The 21,614-nt window shown below is 45.6% G+C and overlaps 1 protein-coding gene across 20 annotated transcripts in view; it reads left to right on the top strand.

Moving 5' to 3' along the window:
- Positions 1–21,614, top strand: part of EPHA5 (EPH receptor A5) — a 226,705-nt gene that overhangs the window by 42,561 nt on the left and 162,530 nt on the right. For all 20 annotated transcript variants that reach the window (XM_075751394.1, XM_075751393.1, XM_075751404.1 and 17 more), the window contains one exon: positions 8,843–9,506. In XM_075751394.1, coding sequence (XP_075607509.1) covers positions 8,843–9,506 — 664 coding nt within the window. The remainder of the gene's footprint in view (positions 1–8,842; positions 9,507–21,614) is intronic.

Below are 21,614 nucleotides of genomic sequence, written 5' to 3'. Positions count from 1 at the left end.
GTGGCCATCCATACACATCCCGACTTACTAAAACTGGTCTGAGTGATTTCCAGCCTTCAAATGCTTTTTACCACCTCCTGCTGGAGGTTAACACTTCTCCATATCTGCTGGTTGATGTGTGTGATTGTTCAAGTAATCCTCTGCCCTTCAGCCAGAAAAAGCAAAGGTTTAAAGTCATTACAGTCTTTCCTGGGCTATATTGGGATGTGCTCACCTGTCCCCAAGGCTGATTCGGCAGGGACCTCTGCCTCGGTTGAGGGGGAGTGGAGGGACGCCCTCCCTTTTTCATCCGATGGAGAATTGCCATTGTGATAAAAATAAGACTTTGCATTTGTGTAGTGTTATCTTAAACAAATCCACTTGGAAGCATATATGTACAGCATATTTAACACTTAAATTAACCGCAGTAGTTGAAGAATGGTGCCTTTCTGCTTCTTAATTTCATGTATATAAACGCACCCTATTTACTGGAATGTGGAGAAGCTATCTGCAGATTTGTGCTGTCTTGCATACTTTTCCTGTGTGTTTTCTCAATGGCTTACTCTGTAATTCTTAACTGCCTCTCCTCAAAGTTAAACATGAATGCTTGTCCTGGTTTTCGGCTGGGACAGAGTTAATTTTCACAAGAAGCTGGGAGGGGACAAAGCCAGAACAACTGACCCAAACTAGCTAAAGGGATATTCCATGCCATATGATGTCATGCTCAGTATATAAGGGAGGCTGGCTGGGGAGGAGGGATTGCTGCTCTGGGACAGGCTGGGCATCAGGCCCCGGCAGTGAGCAGATTGCGGTGTATCACTCGCTTTGTGTATTCTTTTCTAAGTACTGTTGTTGTTGTTTTCCTCTTCCTTTGCTGTCGCAGTAAACTGTCCTTATCCCAACTCATGAGTTTTACCTTTTTCTTCCAATTTTCCTCCCCATCCCACCAGGGGAGGAGGAGTGAGCAGCTGTGTGGTGCTCAGCTGCTGACTGGGGATGAGCGACAACGGTCCTTTTTGGCTCCCAATGTGGGGCACAAAGGGTTGAGATAATGACAGATCTGACATGGGCATGTTAAAACAAATTTGTTTCATACACATTGATTAATTTGGTTAAATAGTTACTGGTCACAACGGTGTTTTGTTTGTTCACATGGTTGTGTTATGTAAATCCTTACCTGCTGTATGTATTTCCTGCGGCGCTGTTTATCACCTCTGGGAGAGGGGTCAGGATTCTCATTTTGTTGTACTGTGTAATACCAACTTAGGATAACTTATGACACTGGTCATAAGGTTAAGCTGGTATTTGTATGTGGCGTTGCTGTCATGCCTGTACCTTGGATGACATCTCTTAGAATTGATTAATACTCGCACCCAATCTATGGGGAAGATGGGGATGGGGGGAATACTTTCTCCTGCTCTTTCATCTCCCCTTTTTTCTTCAGGTTGGTTACAACAGCTTTTGAGACTTTTGAGTACCCTTGGGATGCTCATGCCAGCATGTTCCTATTGCTATGTCTCCTCAGTGTGTTTCAGGTCTTGTTTAGGGTTACAAAAAAATGTTTTAAGAATACCACCTAGAGGTCTGCCCCAAGGCTGGATGGTCATGGGTGGCATGGCATGTGGGAGAGTATGGGCAGGTGTCTAGAGAACTTGTCACCCCCAATGGTTTGGAACTTCGCTCCCAAACAACTGCGGGATCCTGATAAAGGCATAGAATATTTAAAAGGAAAATGCTGTGGCTGTTCCAAAGAGGCACAACTTACTGCACTGTGCTGGGCCCTGGCCAGTATCCACCAAACACTGCTCAACAGTAGGTAGTGCTGTCAGGGGGAAGAGAGGGAGAACAGAGAGACAGGCACTGCAACTGCTCCAACCCTGGTGACGGGTACTGTGGCTACTCAAACCCTGGTGACAGGCACTGCAGCTGAACCAGAAAAACAACTCACACTGGTGTCAGGCGCCCCTATACAGAAGAAGAAATATACAAAAAAATCAGTTTACTTAGTAAGGGATGATGATGAACCTGGACCAACAGGAAAGCAGGAAGAGGCAGAACCAGAGGTAATCACCTGATCCCTGTCCCTGAGTGAGCTGCGAGATATGCAAAAAAAGATTTCAGCCGCCTTCTAGGTGAGCACGTTGTTAACTGGCTGCTCCGATAATGGGGCCAGTAGCCTGCAAGTAGAGGGTAGGAAAGCCAAGCAGCTGGGATCCCTGTCTAGGGGAGGGGGCATTGACAGAGTGATTGGAAAAGAGACACAAGCCCTCAGCCTCTGGAGATGACTTCTGTCAGGTGTGAGGGAAAGGTACCCCTTCGATGTTGTATGTCACCCAGGCAAGCGGACCACCATGGAGAGAGGTATCCAGTACCTGAGGGAATTAGCTGTGTGGGAGATCGTTTATTATCCACAGATCCTGATGAAGTCCAATGTACCCAACCGATGTGGCGGAGGTTTGCATGAAGTGCACTGTCATCGTACACCAATTCATTGGCAGTAATGGACTAGAAAGGTGAAAAGGCACCAACAGTGGATGAAGTGGCCAGCTAACTCCAGCAGTAACGAAGTCTGTCTTCCTCCCTTGTCTTGGCTTGTCCTGGAAGGTCAAGCAACTTGAAGACAATATGTCCCATTCCCCACCTGTACAGACCAGTATCTCATCTGTTAGGAATAAGTGTTCTTCTGCTCAAGAGAGGGGATATAGAGGGTACACACTTGGAGGCACCCTGTGGATTTACCTGCTTGACCATGGAGAGGACATGAGGAAGTGGAATGGAAAACCTATCTCGACCCTACAGGTATGAGTATGTGAGTTGCAAGGCAAAACAGTAACAAAAGGGGATTCTTCTAGGAAAAATGCTGCTCCAGTTTCCAGTGGGCAGTTCCCCAGACCAAGTGGAAAGCCTGATTGTACTTATGATCCTCTTGAAGGGACTTGTAAGTCATTTTTACAAGAAGTGAGTAGAGAATATGATGACCGGGACTAGAGGGGCCCTGCCTCCAGCGAGGTGCAGGAGAGGGACAAACGAGTTTCGTGGACTGTGTGGATCCGATGGCCTGGCACGTCAGATCCACAAGAGTACAAGGCTCTAGTGGACACTAGTGCACGGTGTACTTTAATGCCATCGAACTATAAGGGGCAGAACCCATCTGTATTTCTGGAGTGATGAGAGGATCCCAACAGCTAACTGTACTGGAGGCTGAAGTCAGTCTAACGGGGAAGGACTGGGAAAAGCACCCCATTGTGACTGGCCCAGAGGCTGCATGCATCCTGGGCGTAGACTAACTCTGGAGAGGGGATTTCAAGGACCCAAAAGGGTACTCATGGGCTTTTAGTATAGCTGCCTTGGAGTCAGAGGAAATTGAACAGCTATCTAGCTTGCCCAGTCTCTCAGAGGACCCTTCTGTTGTGGGGTTCTTCAGGATCGAAGAACAACAGGTGCCAATCGCTACCATAACCGTGCACTGGCAGTAATACCACACCAATGGATGCGATCAACAAAATAGCAGCCATGTCTCCATGAACTAGCGAAAAGGGAGCACAAGCTTTCTTAGGTGTTTTGGGTTCTGGAGGATGTATTTTCTAAATTACAGTCTGATTGGAAGCCCTATCTATCAGGTCACCTGGAAGAAGATAGATTTCTAATGGGGCCCTGAGCAATGACAAACCTTTGAACAAATTAAACAGGGAATAGTTCATGTGGTAGCCCTTGGGCCAGTTCGGGCAGAACCAGATGTGAAAAATGTGCTCTACGCTGCAGCCGGGGAGAATGGCCCTATCTGGAGTCTCTGGCAGAAAGCACCAGGGGAGACTCGAGGTTGACCCCTGGGGTTTTAGAGTCGGGGATACAGAGGATCCGAGGCCTGCTACACTCCAACGGAAAAGGAGATATTGGCAGCCTATGAAGGGGTTTGAGCTGCTTCAGAGGTGATTGGCACTGAAGTACAGCTCTTCCTGGCACCCTGACTGCAAGCACTGGACTGGATGTTCAAAGGGAGGGTCAGTCCCCTCTACACACCATGCAACGGATGCTACATGGAGTAAGTGGGTTGCACTGATCACCCAGCGGGCTTGAATAGGAAACCCCAGTTGCCCAGGAATTCTGGAATTGATCATGGACTGGCCAGAAGGGAAAGGTTTTGGAATGTTGCCAGAGGAGGAGGCGATGAAGAGGCCCCACTGTATAATAAACTGCGAGAAAATAGGAAGCCACATGCCCTGTTCACTGATGGGTCCTGTCGCATCATGGGAAAACATTGAAGGTGGAAGGCCGCTGTATGGAGTCCTACACAGCGAGTTGCAGAAGCTGCTGAAGGAGAAGGTGAATCGAGTCAGTTTGCAGAGGTGAAAGCCATCCAGCTGGCTTTGGACATTACTGATAGAGAAAAGTGGCCGATGCTCTACCTCTGTACTGACTTATGGATGGTGACAAATGCCCTGTGGGGATGGTGACAGCAATGGAAGCAGAGCAACTGGCAACGCAGAAGCAAACCATCTGAGCTGCCCCATTGTGGCAAGATATTGCTGCCTGGCTAGAGAGGCTGATTGTAAAAGTACATCATGTAGATGCCCACATACCCAAGAGTCGGGCCACTGAGGAACATCAGAACAACCAACAGGTGGATCAGGCTGCTAAGATTAAAGTGGCTCAGGTGGATTTGGACTGGCAGCATAAGGGTGAATTATTCATAGCTCGGTGGGCCCATGACACCTCAGGCCATCAAGGAAGAGATGCAACATATAGATGGGCCTGTGATCGAGGGGTGAATTTGACCCTGGATACTATTGCACATGTCATCCATGAATCTGAAACATGCACTGCAATCAAGCAAACCAAGCGGGTAAAGCCTGTCTGATATGGAGGCCGATGGTTGAAATATAAATATGAGGAGGCCTGGCAGATTGATTACATCACACTCCCACAAACCCACCAAGGCAAGCATTATGTTCTTACAATGGTGGAAGCAACCACTGGATGGCTGGAAACATACCCTGTGCCCCATGCCACTGCCTGGAACACTGTCCTGAGCCTTGCAACGTGAGTCCTGTGGTGACATGGCACCCCAGAAAGAATTGAGTCAGACAATGGGACTCATTTCCAAAACAACCTCATAGACACCTGGGCCAAAGAGCATGGTGTTGAGTGGGTGTATCACATCCCCTACCATGCACCAGTCTCTGGGAAAATCAAATGATACAGTCGACTGCGAAAGATAACACTGAGAGCAATGGGTAGTGGGACCTTCAAATATTGGGACACACATTTAGCCAATGCCACCTGGTTAGTTAACATTAGGGGGTCTACCAAGCGAGCTGGCCCTGCCGAATCAAATCTTTCACATACTATAAAAGGGGACAAAGTCCCCCCAGTGCACATGAATCATAGAATGGTTTAGGTTGGAAGGGGTCTCAAAGATCATCTAGTTCCAACCCCCCTGCTGCGGGCAGGGACACCCTCCACTAGACCACGTTGCCCAAAGCCCCATCCAACCTGGTCTTAAACACTTCCAGGGATGGGACCTCCACAGCTTCTCTGGGCAACCTGTTCCAGTGCCTCACCACCCTCACAGGAAAGAATTTCTTCCTCGCATCTAATCTAAATTGACCCTCCTTCAGCTTAAACCCATTACCCCTTGTCCTGTCATTACACTCCCTGATAAACAGTCCCTCACCATCTTTCCTCTAGGCCCCTTCAGGTACTGGTAAGCTGCAATTAGATCTCCCCGGAGCTGCCTTTTCTCCAGGCTGAACAAGCCCAACTCTCTCAGCCTGTCCTCATAGGAGAGGTGCTCCAGCCCTCTGATGAGCTTCATGGCCCTCCTCTGGACTCTCTCCAACAGCTCCATGTCTCTCCTGTACTGGGGCCCCCAGAGCTGGACGCAGTACTCCAGGTGGGGTCTCACAAGAGCGGAGTAGAGGGGCAGGATCACCTCCCTCGACCTGCTGGTCACGCCTCTTTTGATGCAGCCCAGGACACAGTTGGCTTTCTGGGCTGCAAGCGCACACTGCCGGCTCATGTTGAGCTTCTCATCAATCAATACCCACAAGTCCTTCTCCTCGGGGCTGCTTTCAATCCATTCCTCGCCCAGACTATAGTCGTGCTTGGGATTGCACCAACCCACATGCAGGACCTTGCACTTGGCCTTGTTGAACTTCATGTGGTTTGCACGGGCCCACCTCTCCAGCCTGTCAAGGTCCCTCTGGATGGCATCCCTTCCCTCCAGCGTGTCAACCACACCACACAGCTTGGTGTCGTCAGCAAACTTGCTGAGGGTGCACTCGATCCCACTGTCCGCGTTGCTGACAAAGATGTTAAACAGTGCCGGTCCCAGTACCGACCCCTGAGGAACACCACTCATGACTGTTTTCCACTTGGCCATTGAGCCGTTGCCCACAACTCTTTGAGTGCGACCATCCAGCCAGTTCCTTATCCACTGAGTGGTCCATCCATCGAATCCATGTCTCTCCAATTTAGAGACAAGGATGTCGTGCGGGACAGTGTTAAATGCCTTGCACAAGTCCAGGTAGATGATGTCAGTTGCCCTTCCCTTATCCACCAATGCTGTAACCCCATCATAGAAGGCCATGAAGAATATGTTGGGGAAGACAATCTGGGTTATCCCTGCTTCAGGCAAAGGCAAACCCATCTGGGGGATTGCTTTTGCTCTAGGATATCTGCGTGTGTGTGTATATATAGATATGAAAGACAGGAAAAGTAGTGGTGATTAATTGGAAGCGTAGGATCTGGGCATGACATAGATGGTGTAAAATAAGGAGTGGATAATGTTGTTGTTTTTGACTGGGATAGAGTTAATTTTCACAAGAAATTGGGAGGGGACACAGCCTGGACAGCTGACTCTAACTAGCCAAAGGGATATTCTATAGCATATGATGTCATGCTCATTATATAAGGAAGGCTGGCTAGGGAGGAGGTCTTGCTGCTTCGGGATGGGCTGGGCATCAGGTCCTGGGCAGTAAGCAAATTGTATTGTGTGTCACCTGCTTTGTATATTCTTTTCTAAGTACTGTTGTGGTTATTTTCCTTTTCCTCTGCTGTCCAGTAAACTGTCCTTATCCTAACCCATGAGTTTTACTTTTTTTGTTCCAATTCTCCTCACCATCCCACCAGGGGAAGAAAAGTGAGCACGTGTCTGACTGGTGCTTAGCTGCCGGATGGGGCTAAACTGTGACAGTCCTGCATAGATTTACATAGCTTTCACTGCAGGCATATCTCCAGCTAACTCTGTGGCACTACCAGGAAGGGTGAAGTGGCAGGTACAAGTTAATCACAATAGGGTCATAGCTTGTTTAAGCCCAGGGACATAACGAGGGTTTAGAAATGAAAATGCTGCTTAGCATGACAAAAATGTCCTCGGGTTAGGTTCCTCACTGGGAAGACTGGTGTTACATCTGAACTCTGTGCATCACACCAGGCATGTCTTGCTGAAATTGCAGAAGTCCCCACTTTCACATCCCAGGTCAGGGAGGAGAGGAAATGCTTTTCTGCTGATGGTATTTATAACTAATTTTGAATTGTAGCATCAGGTCATGTTTTCATGCCACTTGTTGCTACCATTTTAATTTAAAATTAAAGAACAGAATTTCCCTTAAAAAAACTTCATCATTATGTTGACTCTCGTGCTCCCTGTCAGGTCTGCAGTAATGGCATCTGGGTTGAGAAGGCTCTCAACTTCATCTCAGGCTGTGTTTCCAATGAAAAAAATTGGCCTTTGGCCTTAGAAGATATGCAGCTTGGAATATAGCTATTACCTTGTACCAGAGTACCTTTAAATTATGCTCTGTGCGTTTGCTTTGTGCTGCATCCGCAGCTGCGACTACATGTGGGCAGGAATGCTGCGCAGAGGATGGAGGAGGCTTTGGGAATGAAGCTCTTGCAGATGAGCAGGTCAGAAGTAGAAGGGAACAAAGCTGAAACCATTACTGGTTCTCCCAAGTTCTTTGCTGTACTTAGATGGGTTAATCTAACATCTTAATGTGATACTACAGTTGTCAAAAGCAGAGAAGAAACATTAGTGTTGTGTCTCTTTTGTAGGCACTGTTGCAGTGCTACTGACTGTGGTGTGCTGGATCAGGCAAAAGCATTTCGTCCAAGCGATGCACTTCAGAGCATGGCCAAAATAAAATTAAAAGAGAGTTGCTACAATTCCCACAAACAGCTGTGAGAAGTTATCTGGAGCTCTGCTTTAAAATCTGTGTAGCACACAAACAGCTGAAGATTTGCAGATCCCTGTAACCTTTATTGGAAGTAATCTTCTCTTTGCATGAGCAGGAACTCCTCTGACTAGCACACTTGGGGAGAGCAAAGGCCTGCTTATTTCATATACCACTCTGCTGATTTTCTGGCAGGCTGTTTGGTGGGGGAGAATAGCTTGGAGAAATCTCATCATGCTCGTTGCCTTGGGCAGTGATTTGAGGATGTGGTAGAAAGGAGCCTGGGGAAGTGGGGACAGAGAGAGAGTGTAAATAGCTCTTTTTTTTTTATCCTATCTGAATACATTGGAAAAGGCCAACTCATGGCCCTATGTGCTTTTGTCTTGTTCCTGAACAAAGTACTAGTGGCAAACCCAGCAGTGTTTTCCCACTTCTGAAATATCCGAAACAAAAGGTTTTAGCCTTTTATATTTCTGAATATCCTTTTATATTTCTGAACTGTCTTTTATCTGACTTTATCAGGAATGTACCAAACCTCCAGTATGGAAAATTATGCCATTTAAAACATTTTTCCCCCCCTAAAAATCCTCCTGAACCTCTGAAGCCCAAGGTTGCTCTTAGATGGGAAAACTAAGATTTTGTGGGAGCTGTAACTTTTTAAAAGAATAATACTTTTCCTTTTTACACAGTGGGAAGAAATTGGTGAGGTGGATGAAAACTACGCTCCGATACACACGTACCAAGTATGCAAGGTAATGGAACAGAATCAGAACAACTGGCTTCTGACCAGCTGGATCTCTAATGAAGGGGCATCTCGCATCTTCATTGAGCTCAAATTCACCCTGAGGGACTGTAACAGCCTTCCAGGAGGACTTGGGACTTGCAAAGAGACTTTTAACATGTATTACTTTGAATCAGATGATGAAGATGGGAGGAATGTCAAAGAAAACCAGTACATCAAGATTGACACCATCGCTGCTGATGAGAGCTTCACAGAGTTGGACCTCGGCGACAGAGTTATGAAGCTAAACACAGAGGTGAGAGATGTCGGGCCCCTAACAAAAAAGGGATTTTACCTTGCTTTCCAGGATGTGGGTGCCTGCATCGCCCTGGTCTCTGTGCGCGTGTACTACAAGAAATGCCCATCGGTGATCCGCAACCTAGCCCGCTTTCCTGACACCATTACGGGAGCGGATTCCTCGCAGCTGCTAGAAGTGTCGGGCGTCTGCGTCAACCACTCAGTGACCGATGAGGCGCCGAAGATGCACTGCAGTGCTGAGGGGGAGTGGCTGGTGCCCATCGGGAAATGCTTATGCAAGGCAGGGTACGAGGAGAAGAACAACACCTGCCAAGGTAAGGGTCTGCAGGGAGGGTGCCATGCTGAGGCTGCCGAGGTGATGTGCGGTCTTGGCTTTCTTCTCTTCTGTGTTCTTCATGCCCGGTTGAGTTGACAGTGGTAAGTTGGGTTCTCACTTCCACTGAGGTCATTTGAATGAGTGTGAAAGCATGATGAGAGAGGCCTTGGCTGGATTTAGTGGGACTTGACACCTACATACGGGTCTTTCTGGTGCTTACAGGGCTGTGGGCAAGGAGAATCTGGCATGCCACTGTTACCTTTAGAGCACTGTACCATTGGGTCCATGAGGCGATTGCAATCCTATTTGTTATTTAAAGCTTTACGTTATTTTTCCTCAATATCAGGGCTTCTTTTTAGGAAGCTTGGTTTCTTTTTTCTGGATTGTACCAGGGAGTGTTTGAAGTTAATCTCCCTGTGCAAGATATATTTTGGGTTTGTATTTAAAGGAGTATATTTTTCTGTCTTTATCACTTTATTGGGGAGGGTGGTGGTGGGAATTTGATGTGGTGTGAGTTGGTTGATTTTCCTCTCTGGTAAATAGTTTAATACAAAGCTGTTCAGAGTAAAACCTAAAGCGCCACTGATCAAAATGCTTCCACATGCGCTGAAGTTTTCACACAAATAGCTGCCTGATGTTCCTGAGTTGCTGGTCGGCATAGGTCTCCTGAATCGTCAGGGGTCTTGTGCAAGAGATTTAGGGTATCTGAAGCTACAGACCTAAAAAAAAAAAATAAAGAAGTGCAACATACTTTGAGTGGATAATCTCATTTTATGGTTTGCTGTATTACATGCTTGTTTATAAAAATTGCCCTTCCGTTGTAAATATGTAACAGGTAGCTTAAAATGTATTTGAATGTAGAAGGGGAAAGAAAAAAATATTTCAATGCAGTTTGCTTTTTGCAAAATTATTATGTTGATCAGCAGTCCTATCTTAATTGCCTTGTACTTGCAGCCACTTAGTAATAGATAACTTGTGGGGAAGGCAGAGGGATTCTTCTCTAACTGAAGTCAGTGTTGCAATTTCTCTTCACCTTACTCCAGATGCTCGTTTGCAGTGTTGGTGCAAAGGATAGATCAGTGCATATCCAAAGCAAACTGTGGCCTTGATCCTTTAGTCCTCAGTCACACACTGTGCCCCTGAAGATTGCATAGTTCAAGTCTCTTCAAGGGTTCGTTCAGAGAGAAAACGTGTAGGTATGTTTGTTTTTGGAGAAACCTCTAGTAAACAGCATGTGGAGTGTGCTTTTTGACCAGGATAGTCTCCTATTTCTGCAGATGTAGTCAATACAGCAAAATCTGACTTGGTTTTGTTTTTTGTGTGCCAATAGAGATACTTCTACCATTTAAGGGGGGAAGAAGAGTCAGATTTGATGTTTGATATGGCACAAAGGGAACTAAGATCGACATTAGCCCAAGCTGAGGAAATCTAGACTGTCACAGATGAGGGATGTGGGTCAGATCAGCAAGGATCTGCTTCGTTATGGCTAAAAATACTGTGTCCCAGAATAACATGCACTGGTTGGGTGCTGTGTTGTGGTTTTGCCCCAGTTGGCAGCTGAGCACCACGCAGCCACTCACTCAGTCCCCCCTGGGGGGATGGAGGAGAGAATTGGAAGAGTGAGAGTGAGAGAACTCATGGATTGAGATAAAGACAGCTTAATAAGTAAAGCAAAAGCCGCGCACACAAGCAAAGCGAGACAAGGAATTTATTCACCACTTCCCATCAGCAGTCAGGTGTTTATCCATCTCCAGGAAAGCAGGGCTCCATCATGCATAACGGTTACTTGGGAAGACAAACGCCATCACTCTGAACGCCCCCCTTCCCCCTTCTTCCCCCAACTTTATATACTGAGCATGATGTCATATGGTTATGGGATATGCCTTTAGTCATTTGGGGTCAGCTGTCCCACCTGTGTCTCTTCCAAGGCTCTTGTGCACCCCCAGCCTCCTCACTGGTGGGGTGGTGTGAGAAGCAGAAAAGGCCTTGGCTCTGTTTAAGCGCTGCTCAGCAATAACGAAAACATCTCTGTACTATCAACACTATTTCCAGCACAAATCCAAAACATAGCCCCATACTAGCTACTGTGAAGAAAATTAACACTATTCCAGCCAAAACCAGCACACACGTCTAGACACTGACTTCGGTCACCTGTAAGAATTTTTGGAGGAAAAGGGGGTACATCCATTAGTCACCTTTCAAATCCTGCCTTCCCATGCTGCTGCATGAATAGCATGGGATATCTCAAACCACTCTTAGAGATCTCAAAACCAAACAAAAAAACAAAACACCAAAACCAAACCAAAAAACTGGACTGGTTTAAACGAGAAACCTGAGAGTATCTTCAAAAAGCATACTGTACCTGTAGAGTGGTTGGATCTCTGGTAGTGCTTGAGATAGCAATCTGGAGTGTGCTTTCAGAAGACCTTAGTGATTTGAGGTTCTACTTGCCATTTTGGGGTGTGGGTTGTCTTTTTTTTAAATTTATTTTTCTAGTTGATTAAGAGGACAGCATCTGGCCCTGCAATTTATGACTGCTTTATGATCATAGTTTGGAAGTGTAAAGATGCTTTGTGGCGATGTACCCTTACTGTTCTGTCATAAGGCATACCCACATAAACTGCTCTTATACTTCACCTACAGCCTGCACCCTTGGCAGGAGTTTATCACTTTAATTGCTCTAGAGCTGTTAAAGTCCGTAATTCTCCTTTGTAGGAAAGCCCTAAATTCCATCACCAAATCAATGGGACGTTGGGATCTGAGTGCCTACGGCAAAGTCTGTTTGAGGGCCCCATTTGGATGTCCTGTGTTTAACCCAGGTCATCGTGCCAAGCGTTTCCTGCTGGTTGGTTCCGAAATGATCAGTTGATAGGAGACATTCAGCCTTAGGCCATTCTGGAGGTCTGCGTTCAGCGTATATGGAGTTCATGCCAATACCCTGTGTGAGTAAAATGCTTTCTGGTTTGGATATTGTTATGTTCACAAGGATGAGATTTTTTTCCTAGGACAATACAGTTAAACTTTATGGCCTATAAGCAGAATAAGTAACACCAAGGTCCTGTGTGCTTGTGCATGCTTAGATGCTTCCCCCCGCCCCCAACCCCCCCTCCCTCCCCCTTCCCCTGCCTGACTGGTGTTTAGGAAATACATTTCATGCTCCTGGCTGAAATAATGATGATCTTGGCACTCTGCAGTGTAGCTTTGACAAACACCTAAATAACTTCTGGCCTTTGGTTTGTAAATCACTTGGGTGCATCTTGCAAGCGGTCTCCCTGCTTGCTTTCACTTAGGCATAAGCAGGTTATTAGTGACCACGCTTTGGGAAACATTTTCAACCCAGAAGTGTGGCTTTGTTTATTATAATTTCTTCTGCAAAGATGACATTTTCCAAGCTCTAGTGTCATGTCTGGACAGAGCAGACTATACTCTCTTATTAGAGGTGATGTAAATCCCAGTCACCCTCACAAACATATGGGAACTATTGAAATCCCTTCTGCCTACAAATCATTAATTGGCAACGATGTTCTGAATTCATCATCTTGTCAGCAGGGTTCCTGTTTGAAGAAGGCACTGACAGTAACAGCTGAGCAGTTTCTCTCACTGGGGACACTGAGGCTGTAAATATGACATGGTCTAATCTCCTTATATAATGTGCTCGCTCTCTCAGTTAATATAGGCAGCTAGGTAGTAGTTACTGTAAAGAACCCAAACTACTTGGATTTTTACACCTCCTTTGGCAGCGCGGCCCATTTATCGGCAACTGTTATGGGACAGCTAGAGGTAAATTGTGACTGTTTTGGGATATGTTTATAAAGGACCAGTGTTGAGGTTCATTATTCACAAGAATAAATTGCTGTACTGGTTAATGAGAGAGATGAGAGCAGTTGTTCTGTGAATTTCTACGCTGGTTTCCAGAGTCGTGATTTGGTGCCACTAAAGGATTGAAGGTTATTGGCTTTGCCTTGGTTCAGCTGGTGCTGTCTGAACAGGTCCTTGAGAAAATAACCAGTTTCAAGTCCGTTTGGCCAATTTCAGTCTCTTAATGGTGGTCTCCTGCTTAGCAAGCAGTACTCAAAGTTGAGGGCCAGATCCTAAAATGCTGTAAAACTTGATGTAACACCACTCTGTCTTTACCCATTTAGGGGTTTGGCCAAACAATTTCTTATTTGCCTCAGTCTGTGCTTTCCTTCTCCCTGAACTGACATAGGTGAGTTTTATTGTAACTTGAATTTAAGTTGCTTACTGTATACAGCAGGGCCCACCGCTGGGGTTTGCGTAGGAAACGAATAAAGTCACTGTGAAAAGGGCACCTTCTGGCACTTCTCTTTGTGTTCATCCTCACCTTCAGCCCGGTATGTTCTCAGTGAGAAGCAAGAAGTGCTTATTTTTATGCCTTTAAAGGCTCTGGAGTCCATACTACTGGAAGGGAGAGGATGTTGACATGTTAAGGTAATGAGACCCAAATACACTTGCAGCGGTGAGTAGTGACCGGGTGGCTGCAGAGTGATAACTGCGGATGTAATTGATTTGCAGAGCCTGATATTTTTTCAGCTGCTTTCAGAACTGAATCACAAATTAAATAAATATATGAGTTAAAGAAAAGAAAAGAAAAACTGCACTGAATGAGAGCCAAGCTGAAAAGGAGAGTAATGAGTTCAGGAGGTCGCGAGGCTCTCCTTTCCAAGAATCAGTGCATGCTGTTGCTTGAAGAGACATCAAAAAGAGAACAGCTGGTTTTAGCCAGCTACAAGGTATGGACAAGATCACAGATGTTAGATGTGGACAAAATAATGGAGGAAAACTCAGTGAAATCTTTCTTCTGAGGAAGAACTTTGAAACTGAGGGCTGGAGGGAGGATGGGTTGGGGTATAGTTTTCTGGTTTTAGAAAGGAATTGCTGCCGGAGGAAATACTTGGATATTTTTTTTGTAAAACAACTCTAGAGTGTTCAAGTGCTTCTGCTGTCTTAAATATTGATGTTTTTTGATTATTTTTCCCTTAATCAACTTTGCTGAACATATCTCAATGCATTTATAAAACAATATTTATTTTTGCTGATTGTTTATTACTTGTGTTGGGATTCAGCTGAGCTCTTGCCAAGAGAAATGAAAATTTCTTACCGAAAACAGGCTGCAGAAAAACCTCATGTTTGCAGGTCTTTTATTCTGGTTATAATTAAAACTAATTGACATAGGTAGCTAGCTTACGTAGATCAGAAGTTTACCTGCTGAATCAGTTCTTGGGTGATTTTGTTGCTGGCTGATTGAGGGTGGAGCAGAGTTGCTCATCTTCCTCCGAGAGCAGTACAATAAGTGCAGATGTTTGAAGGCACTTTCCCAGAGCAGTGATTGCCCCCCTGTTGATCAGCTATTGGAAGGATATTCAGAGGCAGTTGTTTTTTTGCAGCTGTGCAGGAGCAGGCAGGCAGAGATAGTGACCCTCGGCTGGTGGGTAGCCTTCTGCACCCTCTGTGGAGGGTTGGGAGGCAGCTGAGGGCTTGCAAAAGCGACAATGGCAGAGCCACGCTTGATGACTGTCGTCTTTCTGTGTCTGCACAGCAGCTATCCCAGAGGCCTGACTTGTGAATGAAACACATAGCTGATACCACAATTAAAAAAAAATCCACTGTATTTTTAACAAATTCACTGTGTGTGGTTTCCTCAATGCTGCAGCTCAGTTGTTGTCTTCCCTGTCTCCTTAATTCTGGGAATGGAAATGTACTGCTGCACAGGTAACTTTATTCTGGAGCTTGGGCTTTTGTTCCGAAGCAGCCAGTGTTTCTGTTTTTGCATCAGATGTAGGCACAGGAGGGGGGGGCAACTTTTCTTCAACCCCCTCCACAACTTGGTTGCCTAATTCTCTGCCTCGGGTTGGCTGAATTCTCACTCTAAACTCCTTGTTATGGATGCTAGAAAGACAGCATACTGCTAAATCCTGCCTGTCTTGTGGGAGACTTCCCAGCTGGGACTCAGGTGAATAAGGCAAGTGTACTTTTACCCTTGTGGTGGAGTGGAAAGCAAGCAAAGTCCAGGGATAAAAAAATATATCTCTTTTTAATTGTCCTACTGGGAGGTGATTACATGGCAAGAAAAACATTGATGGAAATATTCAGTATATGGAGAATACTGAATTTGGAAATACAGTTACCCCTCCAGGGAGTTCTTTGCCCATCATTCATACTTCTCGTGCGGTTTTCTGATTAAAACCAAATTGGCTGGGAGTATAGCATGGTAGGTGTTTATATAATTATGAGCTGAAGTGCCTAGTTAATTTTAATTAGGCACAAAACCAACCAGTGTCAGAATAGCTGAATTTTTGGCCACACAGTGTGTATTATCTTTTCAAATGTAAAGAAAACCACTTGAATGCTACATTTCAGCAAAAGGCAGTTGTCACTGGAGGGGGAATGGGTTTTATTCTGTAGAGAGGTGTGTGCATGTATATATTTAGGTATTTTGTTCTGCAGCTGAGATAATTAACAAGAGCAGGGAAATGTTTTCCACAGATCAAAACTATGTTGCAACAGGATTGATTAAATATTACTCTCTTCTTTGTTTTATTTTGCATGTGTGTTTGCCTTCATTAGAGGAGGCACAGTGTCCATGTATGCGCAATACATTGTGCTTTGCTAATGAGTTGTAACCTTCTGTACTACCTTGTGTGCTCGTAACCCCGATGACTCTGAAGATCTTTCCTCGTTCTGCAGCGATGCTTTTAGGCCATTGCTTTGACCAACTTAACCTTAATGTTCTTTGCAGTGTGGCTGCTGTGCAGTCACCTTCCAGAAGGACAGTTAAGGAGTACTTTATTCCCCCCACAAAGTAGAGAGCAGTGCAAATAAAATAAGGTTTGGAAATGGCTCTGAAAGTGTGAACTGTGAAGGTCATGTTTGCTTCTCAGCTAGAAGATCTTTTGGAGCAGATCTTAGGGTATGCGTATTAGTCTGGTCCTAAATAACTAACTGATATTTACTTGAACACTGACTTTGTTTGATTTTAGCATACCTGAATATAGGGTAGCCATTGGTAGCTTAGGGAATTTCTTAAATTATGGGATGGGAGAGGTGTTGCAGGAGAAAAGGAGTGTTAGCCACGGTGCCGTTAGGTTCCTTTGATTGCCACCTCTAACTTTGAATTGCTTGGAAACAGCTTGTTTATTTATTGTGGATTTTAGAAACAGTTAAGGACTCTGGAGAAATACTAGGGGTAAAGTACACGAATGCTAGTTGGGAATGCAGTGAATTTAATTGCCTTGTCCCCAGCTGCCCACTCTGTCCCATTGCTGGAAGCTGTTGCTGGCTCTGCAGAACTGGATAGTCTGCCCATAAACTGATGTGACCAATGGAGGGTTTGTCTCGATGCCTTGGCCTGGGGGTGAATAAGATGTGGGCGCTATCCCTGGATGGTGATCTTTAGCAGAAGGGTGGCTGCAACTTCTCCAACTGCCAAGGGTCTGCCGAGCTTGTTTGTCAGAACCCTCATTCCACCTAATTTATATTAAAATGAAGTTGTACTATTGTGTTTTGTTCATAATTCAGGTTTTCAGTTTTGTGTTTCTCATTTAAAAACACTTAGCAGTAGTTAATGATGTGTTGACATTTCAATAATAAGCTTTTCTCTCTGCATACTTTACATCTTGACCATTTTAACTTGCTTTCGGTTAACATTGAGGCTCCGCAGAAGGAGGCTACAGTTGTGCCTTGTATGAACAAATTTGCACCTTGCTTTTTATTTCATTTCTTTAGCTGGATAAACTTATATCCTGTATAAGCTAAGTGTTCAGTAGACTGCAATAAGAGTAAAGAGACTGCAACACAGATGTCTGCAGAAAGAGGTGAATCTACTCTTCGTGTAAACAGAGATGCCCATTTATTTTGCTGGAAGTTTGCTCATTTTCTGTCACTGAAGAAGTTAATCTAGTATAGACATGATGGTATCCATGAACAACACATGGTTAAGGTTGTATTGAGCATGGTACTGATGTGCTTCCATTTTTGATTTCCCTCAGGGTGGCTATGAGGTTGTTAATACTGGAATGAACTTGAAGAGCAAGGCTAGGTGTTATATAAACCCCAAATGGTATACCCAAAACAGATTAAAGAAAAAAAGAGACAATGCCAGGCTTGTGGATGTCCGTTATTGCTTTCATATACCTGTCTTATCTTTATAAATGTATGTCCTTAAAAAAACAGCTTGAAGAATTGGGATTTATGAAGACATTTTCTTCTCACTATAAATGACAGTCAAGTTAAGGCCATGGAAATCATCCTGCCCGCCCAAAATCCAAGCTCCAAGAGCTGCAGCTCAGTGCCATTATCAGGACAAATCCACTGGCGGGAGGGTGAAACAAGGCTGTCCCTGCCTGCGTGCCTCCCCGCACTGCCTGAGGTTATGTACCTGGAAGTAGGGTGTGTGGGAGTGGGTATGCATCAGCAGAACATCTTCAAGGAGTCGTAGAATGGTTTAGGTTGGAAGGGACCTCAAAGATCATCTAGTTCCAACCCCCCTGCTGCAGGCAGGGACACCCTCCACTAGACCAGGTTGCCCAAAGCCCCATCCAACCTGGTCTTAAACACTTCCAGGGATGGGGCATCCACAGCTTCTCTGGGCAACCTGTTCCAGTGCCTCACCGCCTTCACAGTAAAGAATTTCTTTCTAACATCTAATCTAAATCAACCCTCCTTCAGCTTAAACCCATTAACCCTTGTCCTGTCACTATACTCCCTGATAACCAGTCCCTCACCGTCTTTCCTCTAGGCCCCTTCAGGTACTGGAAGGCTGCTATAAGGTCTCCCCAGAGCCTTCTCTTCTCCAGGCTGAACAACCCCAACTCTCTCAGCCTGGCTTCATAAGAGAGGTGCTCCAGTGCTCTGATGAGCTTCATCTGCATCTTCAGCCTGGCATCGCCCACTGTGGTGGCGATGGTGGTGGGCTCAGCTCTCATGGCAGGTTTGCCTGGCCAGCATGGTGCAGGAGGCAGCGCTGGCTTGGGACGTGACCCGTTCTTGTGGTGAGACTTGATGGTATATCCTGAGTTAAGTCCTCATGGTAGACTTTGAGAGGCTTGTGAGTAGTTTCGCTGGCACTTCAGTTATGACTATTTCAGTGTGAGGAAAGAAGCAGTTAACACAGACTATTAAAAACATTTCCAGGGCATACAAAGGGCTTTTCTCTGTTGAATCTCAAAGGATCTACTTTACGAAGGAGGTCAGAGTCAGTATTCCCCATTTAACAAATGACAGCCTTGGTCCAGGGGCTGAGTTGTTCAGTGACAGCCATTGGCTAGAGCCTGAACCAGAACTCTGGGTGTCAGTGCTGTACTTGATCCCATGTGCTCTTTTTATGGTCTTAGACTAACCTAAAACCCCTGCGCGATCATTCATCTCCAGGTGGATATGCTGGGAAATAACAACAAACTTACCATTCCTCTCAGGCTGGAATCTGACTTTGCGAAAGGCTTGCTTTTGTGCCTCAGATGCTTTCCTTCAAACAAAGTTTGGCCTGGAGGTGTGTTTCTGAGCAGGAATCTGATGTCAACTGGAGTCTCTGCGTAGTGTGGAAGCTGTGCTGAGGCATGCACCTCTGCCTGAAGGTCCCTTTTGCTGCCGAAGCCTCAGCATTATTGCGTACCAGACCCTCTGCATATAGATAAAAAAGCATCCCCTGCCCCAGCAGACTTGCCAGTCCCTCTGCATGTGTTTGACTGGTATTACTTGAATAAAGCAGGCTTGCCTAGGGAGCCAACATCATCTTTATTGAACTCTGGAGTCACGGTTACCATCCACCCACTGAAATGTCTGCCTTCTGTCTGGTCGTAAGAGTCGCTCTGCTACCGTAATAATTCCCCAAATAATGCATTAGAGGTCTTACACTGAGTCGGATAGTCTGTCATCTCATTGCAATGGTGACAGAGGTCACAGCATTGCCTTTGAAAGCTGCCTGGAAAGGAAGCTTTTTAATTACTGCAGAGCCAAAGGAAAAGCTGCTCCCTATGAGCGTGGGGAATGTGCTAATTTGGTATTCGGCGGAAGCAGCCTGTGGGTTGCAGCTTCCCAGCTCTGAGCTGCTTTGCAGATAGCCTGCAACCCAGGCAGTGACAGAGCCGGGACCATGGACTTCATTACTGCTGGGGCTTTGTGCGGGTTCGAGAAGCACCAGCAATGATGGGATCTTGGGACAGGAGCCAACATTTTATTAGTATAAATCCAAGGCAATTGGGCATGTTAATTACTGGAAGAAATCCACAGCAGGGAGGAAAGGGTTCAGGATGATGGGGAGGTACCATGGTTAATTGCCAAGGTCCACCGATGCCCTGTGACCCTTGTGCTGGTGGGATTTCCTGCATTGCAATGGTTGACTTGCAGCAGATTGTGTATTACCTCTACAGGAAGAAACATCTAGAGCAAAGTGTCTGCAGAGGGAATTTGAGGTCAAAATGGCTAAAGGCTCAGAGAGTACTGTGGCAGAACAAGTCATGGGACCTTCCAGTATCGAGTCAGATGTTGCTCAGGGCTTTTGCATGCATATAAGTGTATGGTAAGGGGTAAGTGTATAGATGATGGGATTTCATTCTTCCTGTCCTACCTGTTTTTCGGGCTGCTTTTTGCCTGAGCACTTGATGCTCTTTCAGTGCCAGAGCAGATGATCGGCAAGAGACTCGTCGTAGCAGTGAAATGCATGGAAATGGCTACAAACCTCTGCAGAAAAAAGGCAGGTGTCTGTTTTGCAAAATAATCTTTCCTTCTGCCTACCCAAAATCCTCAGTCAGGCACAGATAAAAGCTTTTCTCCCCTTGCACAAGGCTGGTTCATATTATTTATTTATTTGTAAAGCCTTTTTTTTTTTTTCTTTAGGAAGAGCTTTTACATTATTTTTCTTTGCTCTCACAGTTCAAGCATGATTTAATATGTCAAAACTAGTTTGCTTAGCTGGCCTTGATTGTCTTGCATACTTCCACTAAAACAAGGCAGTCATCCTTCAGGCATGCTGCTGCCCAGACAAATGAAGTGTCGCAGCAGCTAGGACCTGCTCTTGTCTTGTGACAGCAGTAGCATCCTCTGACAAAGCCGGCATCAGGGAATTTGGATGGGGTAGTGCCTACAGACACGGCTTGGGTCAGAGCAGTGTGGGCCCACACAGGCAGATAGAGACGAGCTTATGCTCGACTGACTTAATCATCATTCATGTACAAAGGCATTTCGCTCCAGATTGAGAGTCTAACTAGTACCAGGGAGAGAAGGAAACCGTCCTGTTGGTGCCCGCACTGGTGAGCCTGGCAGAAATAGTACTCGGAGTCCTTGCTACAGGGTAGTGCTGCCAGACTAATACATCTGGGTGCAGGTTTCCTGGCAGAAATGAGTTGCAGTGTGGTCTTGTGCTTTCTGTAGTCGGTGGGGATTTTATCATTGATTTTGGTGGGAGGGAGATTATAATCCTTTATAATATATTCTTAACAACTAAATGATTTCCTGGCCTAGATCTTTATTAAGTGTTGCACTGACTGCCAGCAGAGCACAGCCTATAGGATAGAAATTTAATTCATAATAATTGATGTAACTCTGATCAGACCTATTTCTTAGCAAGTGGTCTGATCCTGATCTCCAAACCCCCCAAATATCAGAGTGTTTCTGGCTCTTTGCAGTTGTCTTTTTCTCACTTCATGCAGGTGGACACAGGCTAACGTTCATCCACATGTTTCTGCACAGTGCTCCATTGAAAAGAGTAGGGAAGAAGTTTTGAGTCACTCCTCACTCTTATTACAGTTTAAAATGGCAAGCCTGCTTGCAGGACTTGGTGCATCAGAGGAAACCTTCCCTAAGCTGCTGCTGTGGTGCTGTGTGCTCAATTGAATCTCGCTCTGCACTTGGCACCCTCATCATTGATGTCTTTGGGCTCTCGCCTCCTGGATGCATCGGTAAGACAATGCTCAGCAGTCAGGTCAGACATCTGGTGCTTTTTTGCTGGTGTGCTGCGTGGGCTTTTCACTCTGGTGTGTGGGATGGCTGCCAGCTGGAAATCTGGTGCTTGGGGACAAGTGAAATGATTGTATGAGTCTGTTATTGACTTAGCTCTGAGCGTGGCTAATGGCATTGACAAGAGCTGTGTCAT

The sequence above is a fragment of the Balearica regulorum genome, chromosome 4 (genome assembly GCF_011004875.1).
Source record: "Balearica regulorum gibbericeps isolate bBalReg1 chromosome 4, bBalReg1.pri, whole genome shotgun sequence".
In the NCBI taxonomy this organism is placed as follows: Eukaryota; Metazoa; Chordata; class Aves; order Gruiformes; family Gruidae; genus Balearica; species Balearica regulorum.
This window is presented reverse-complemented; position numbering and strand designations above follow the sequence as displayed.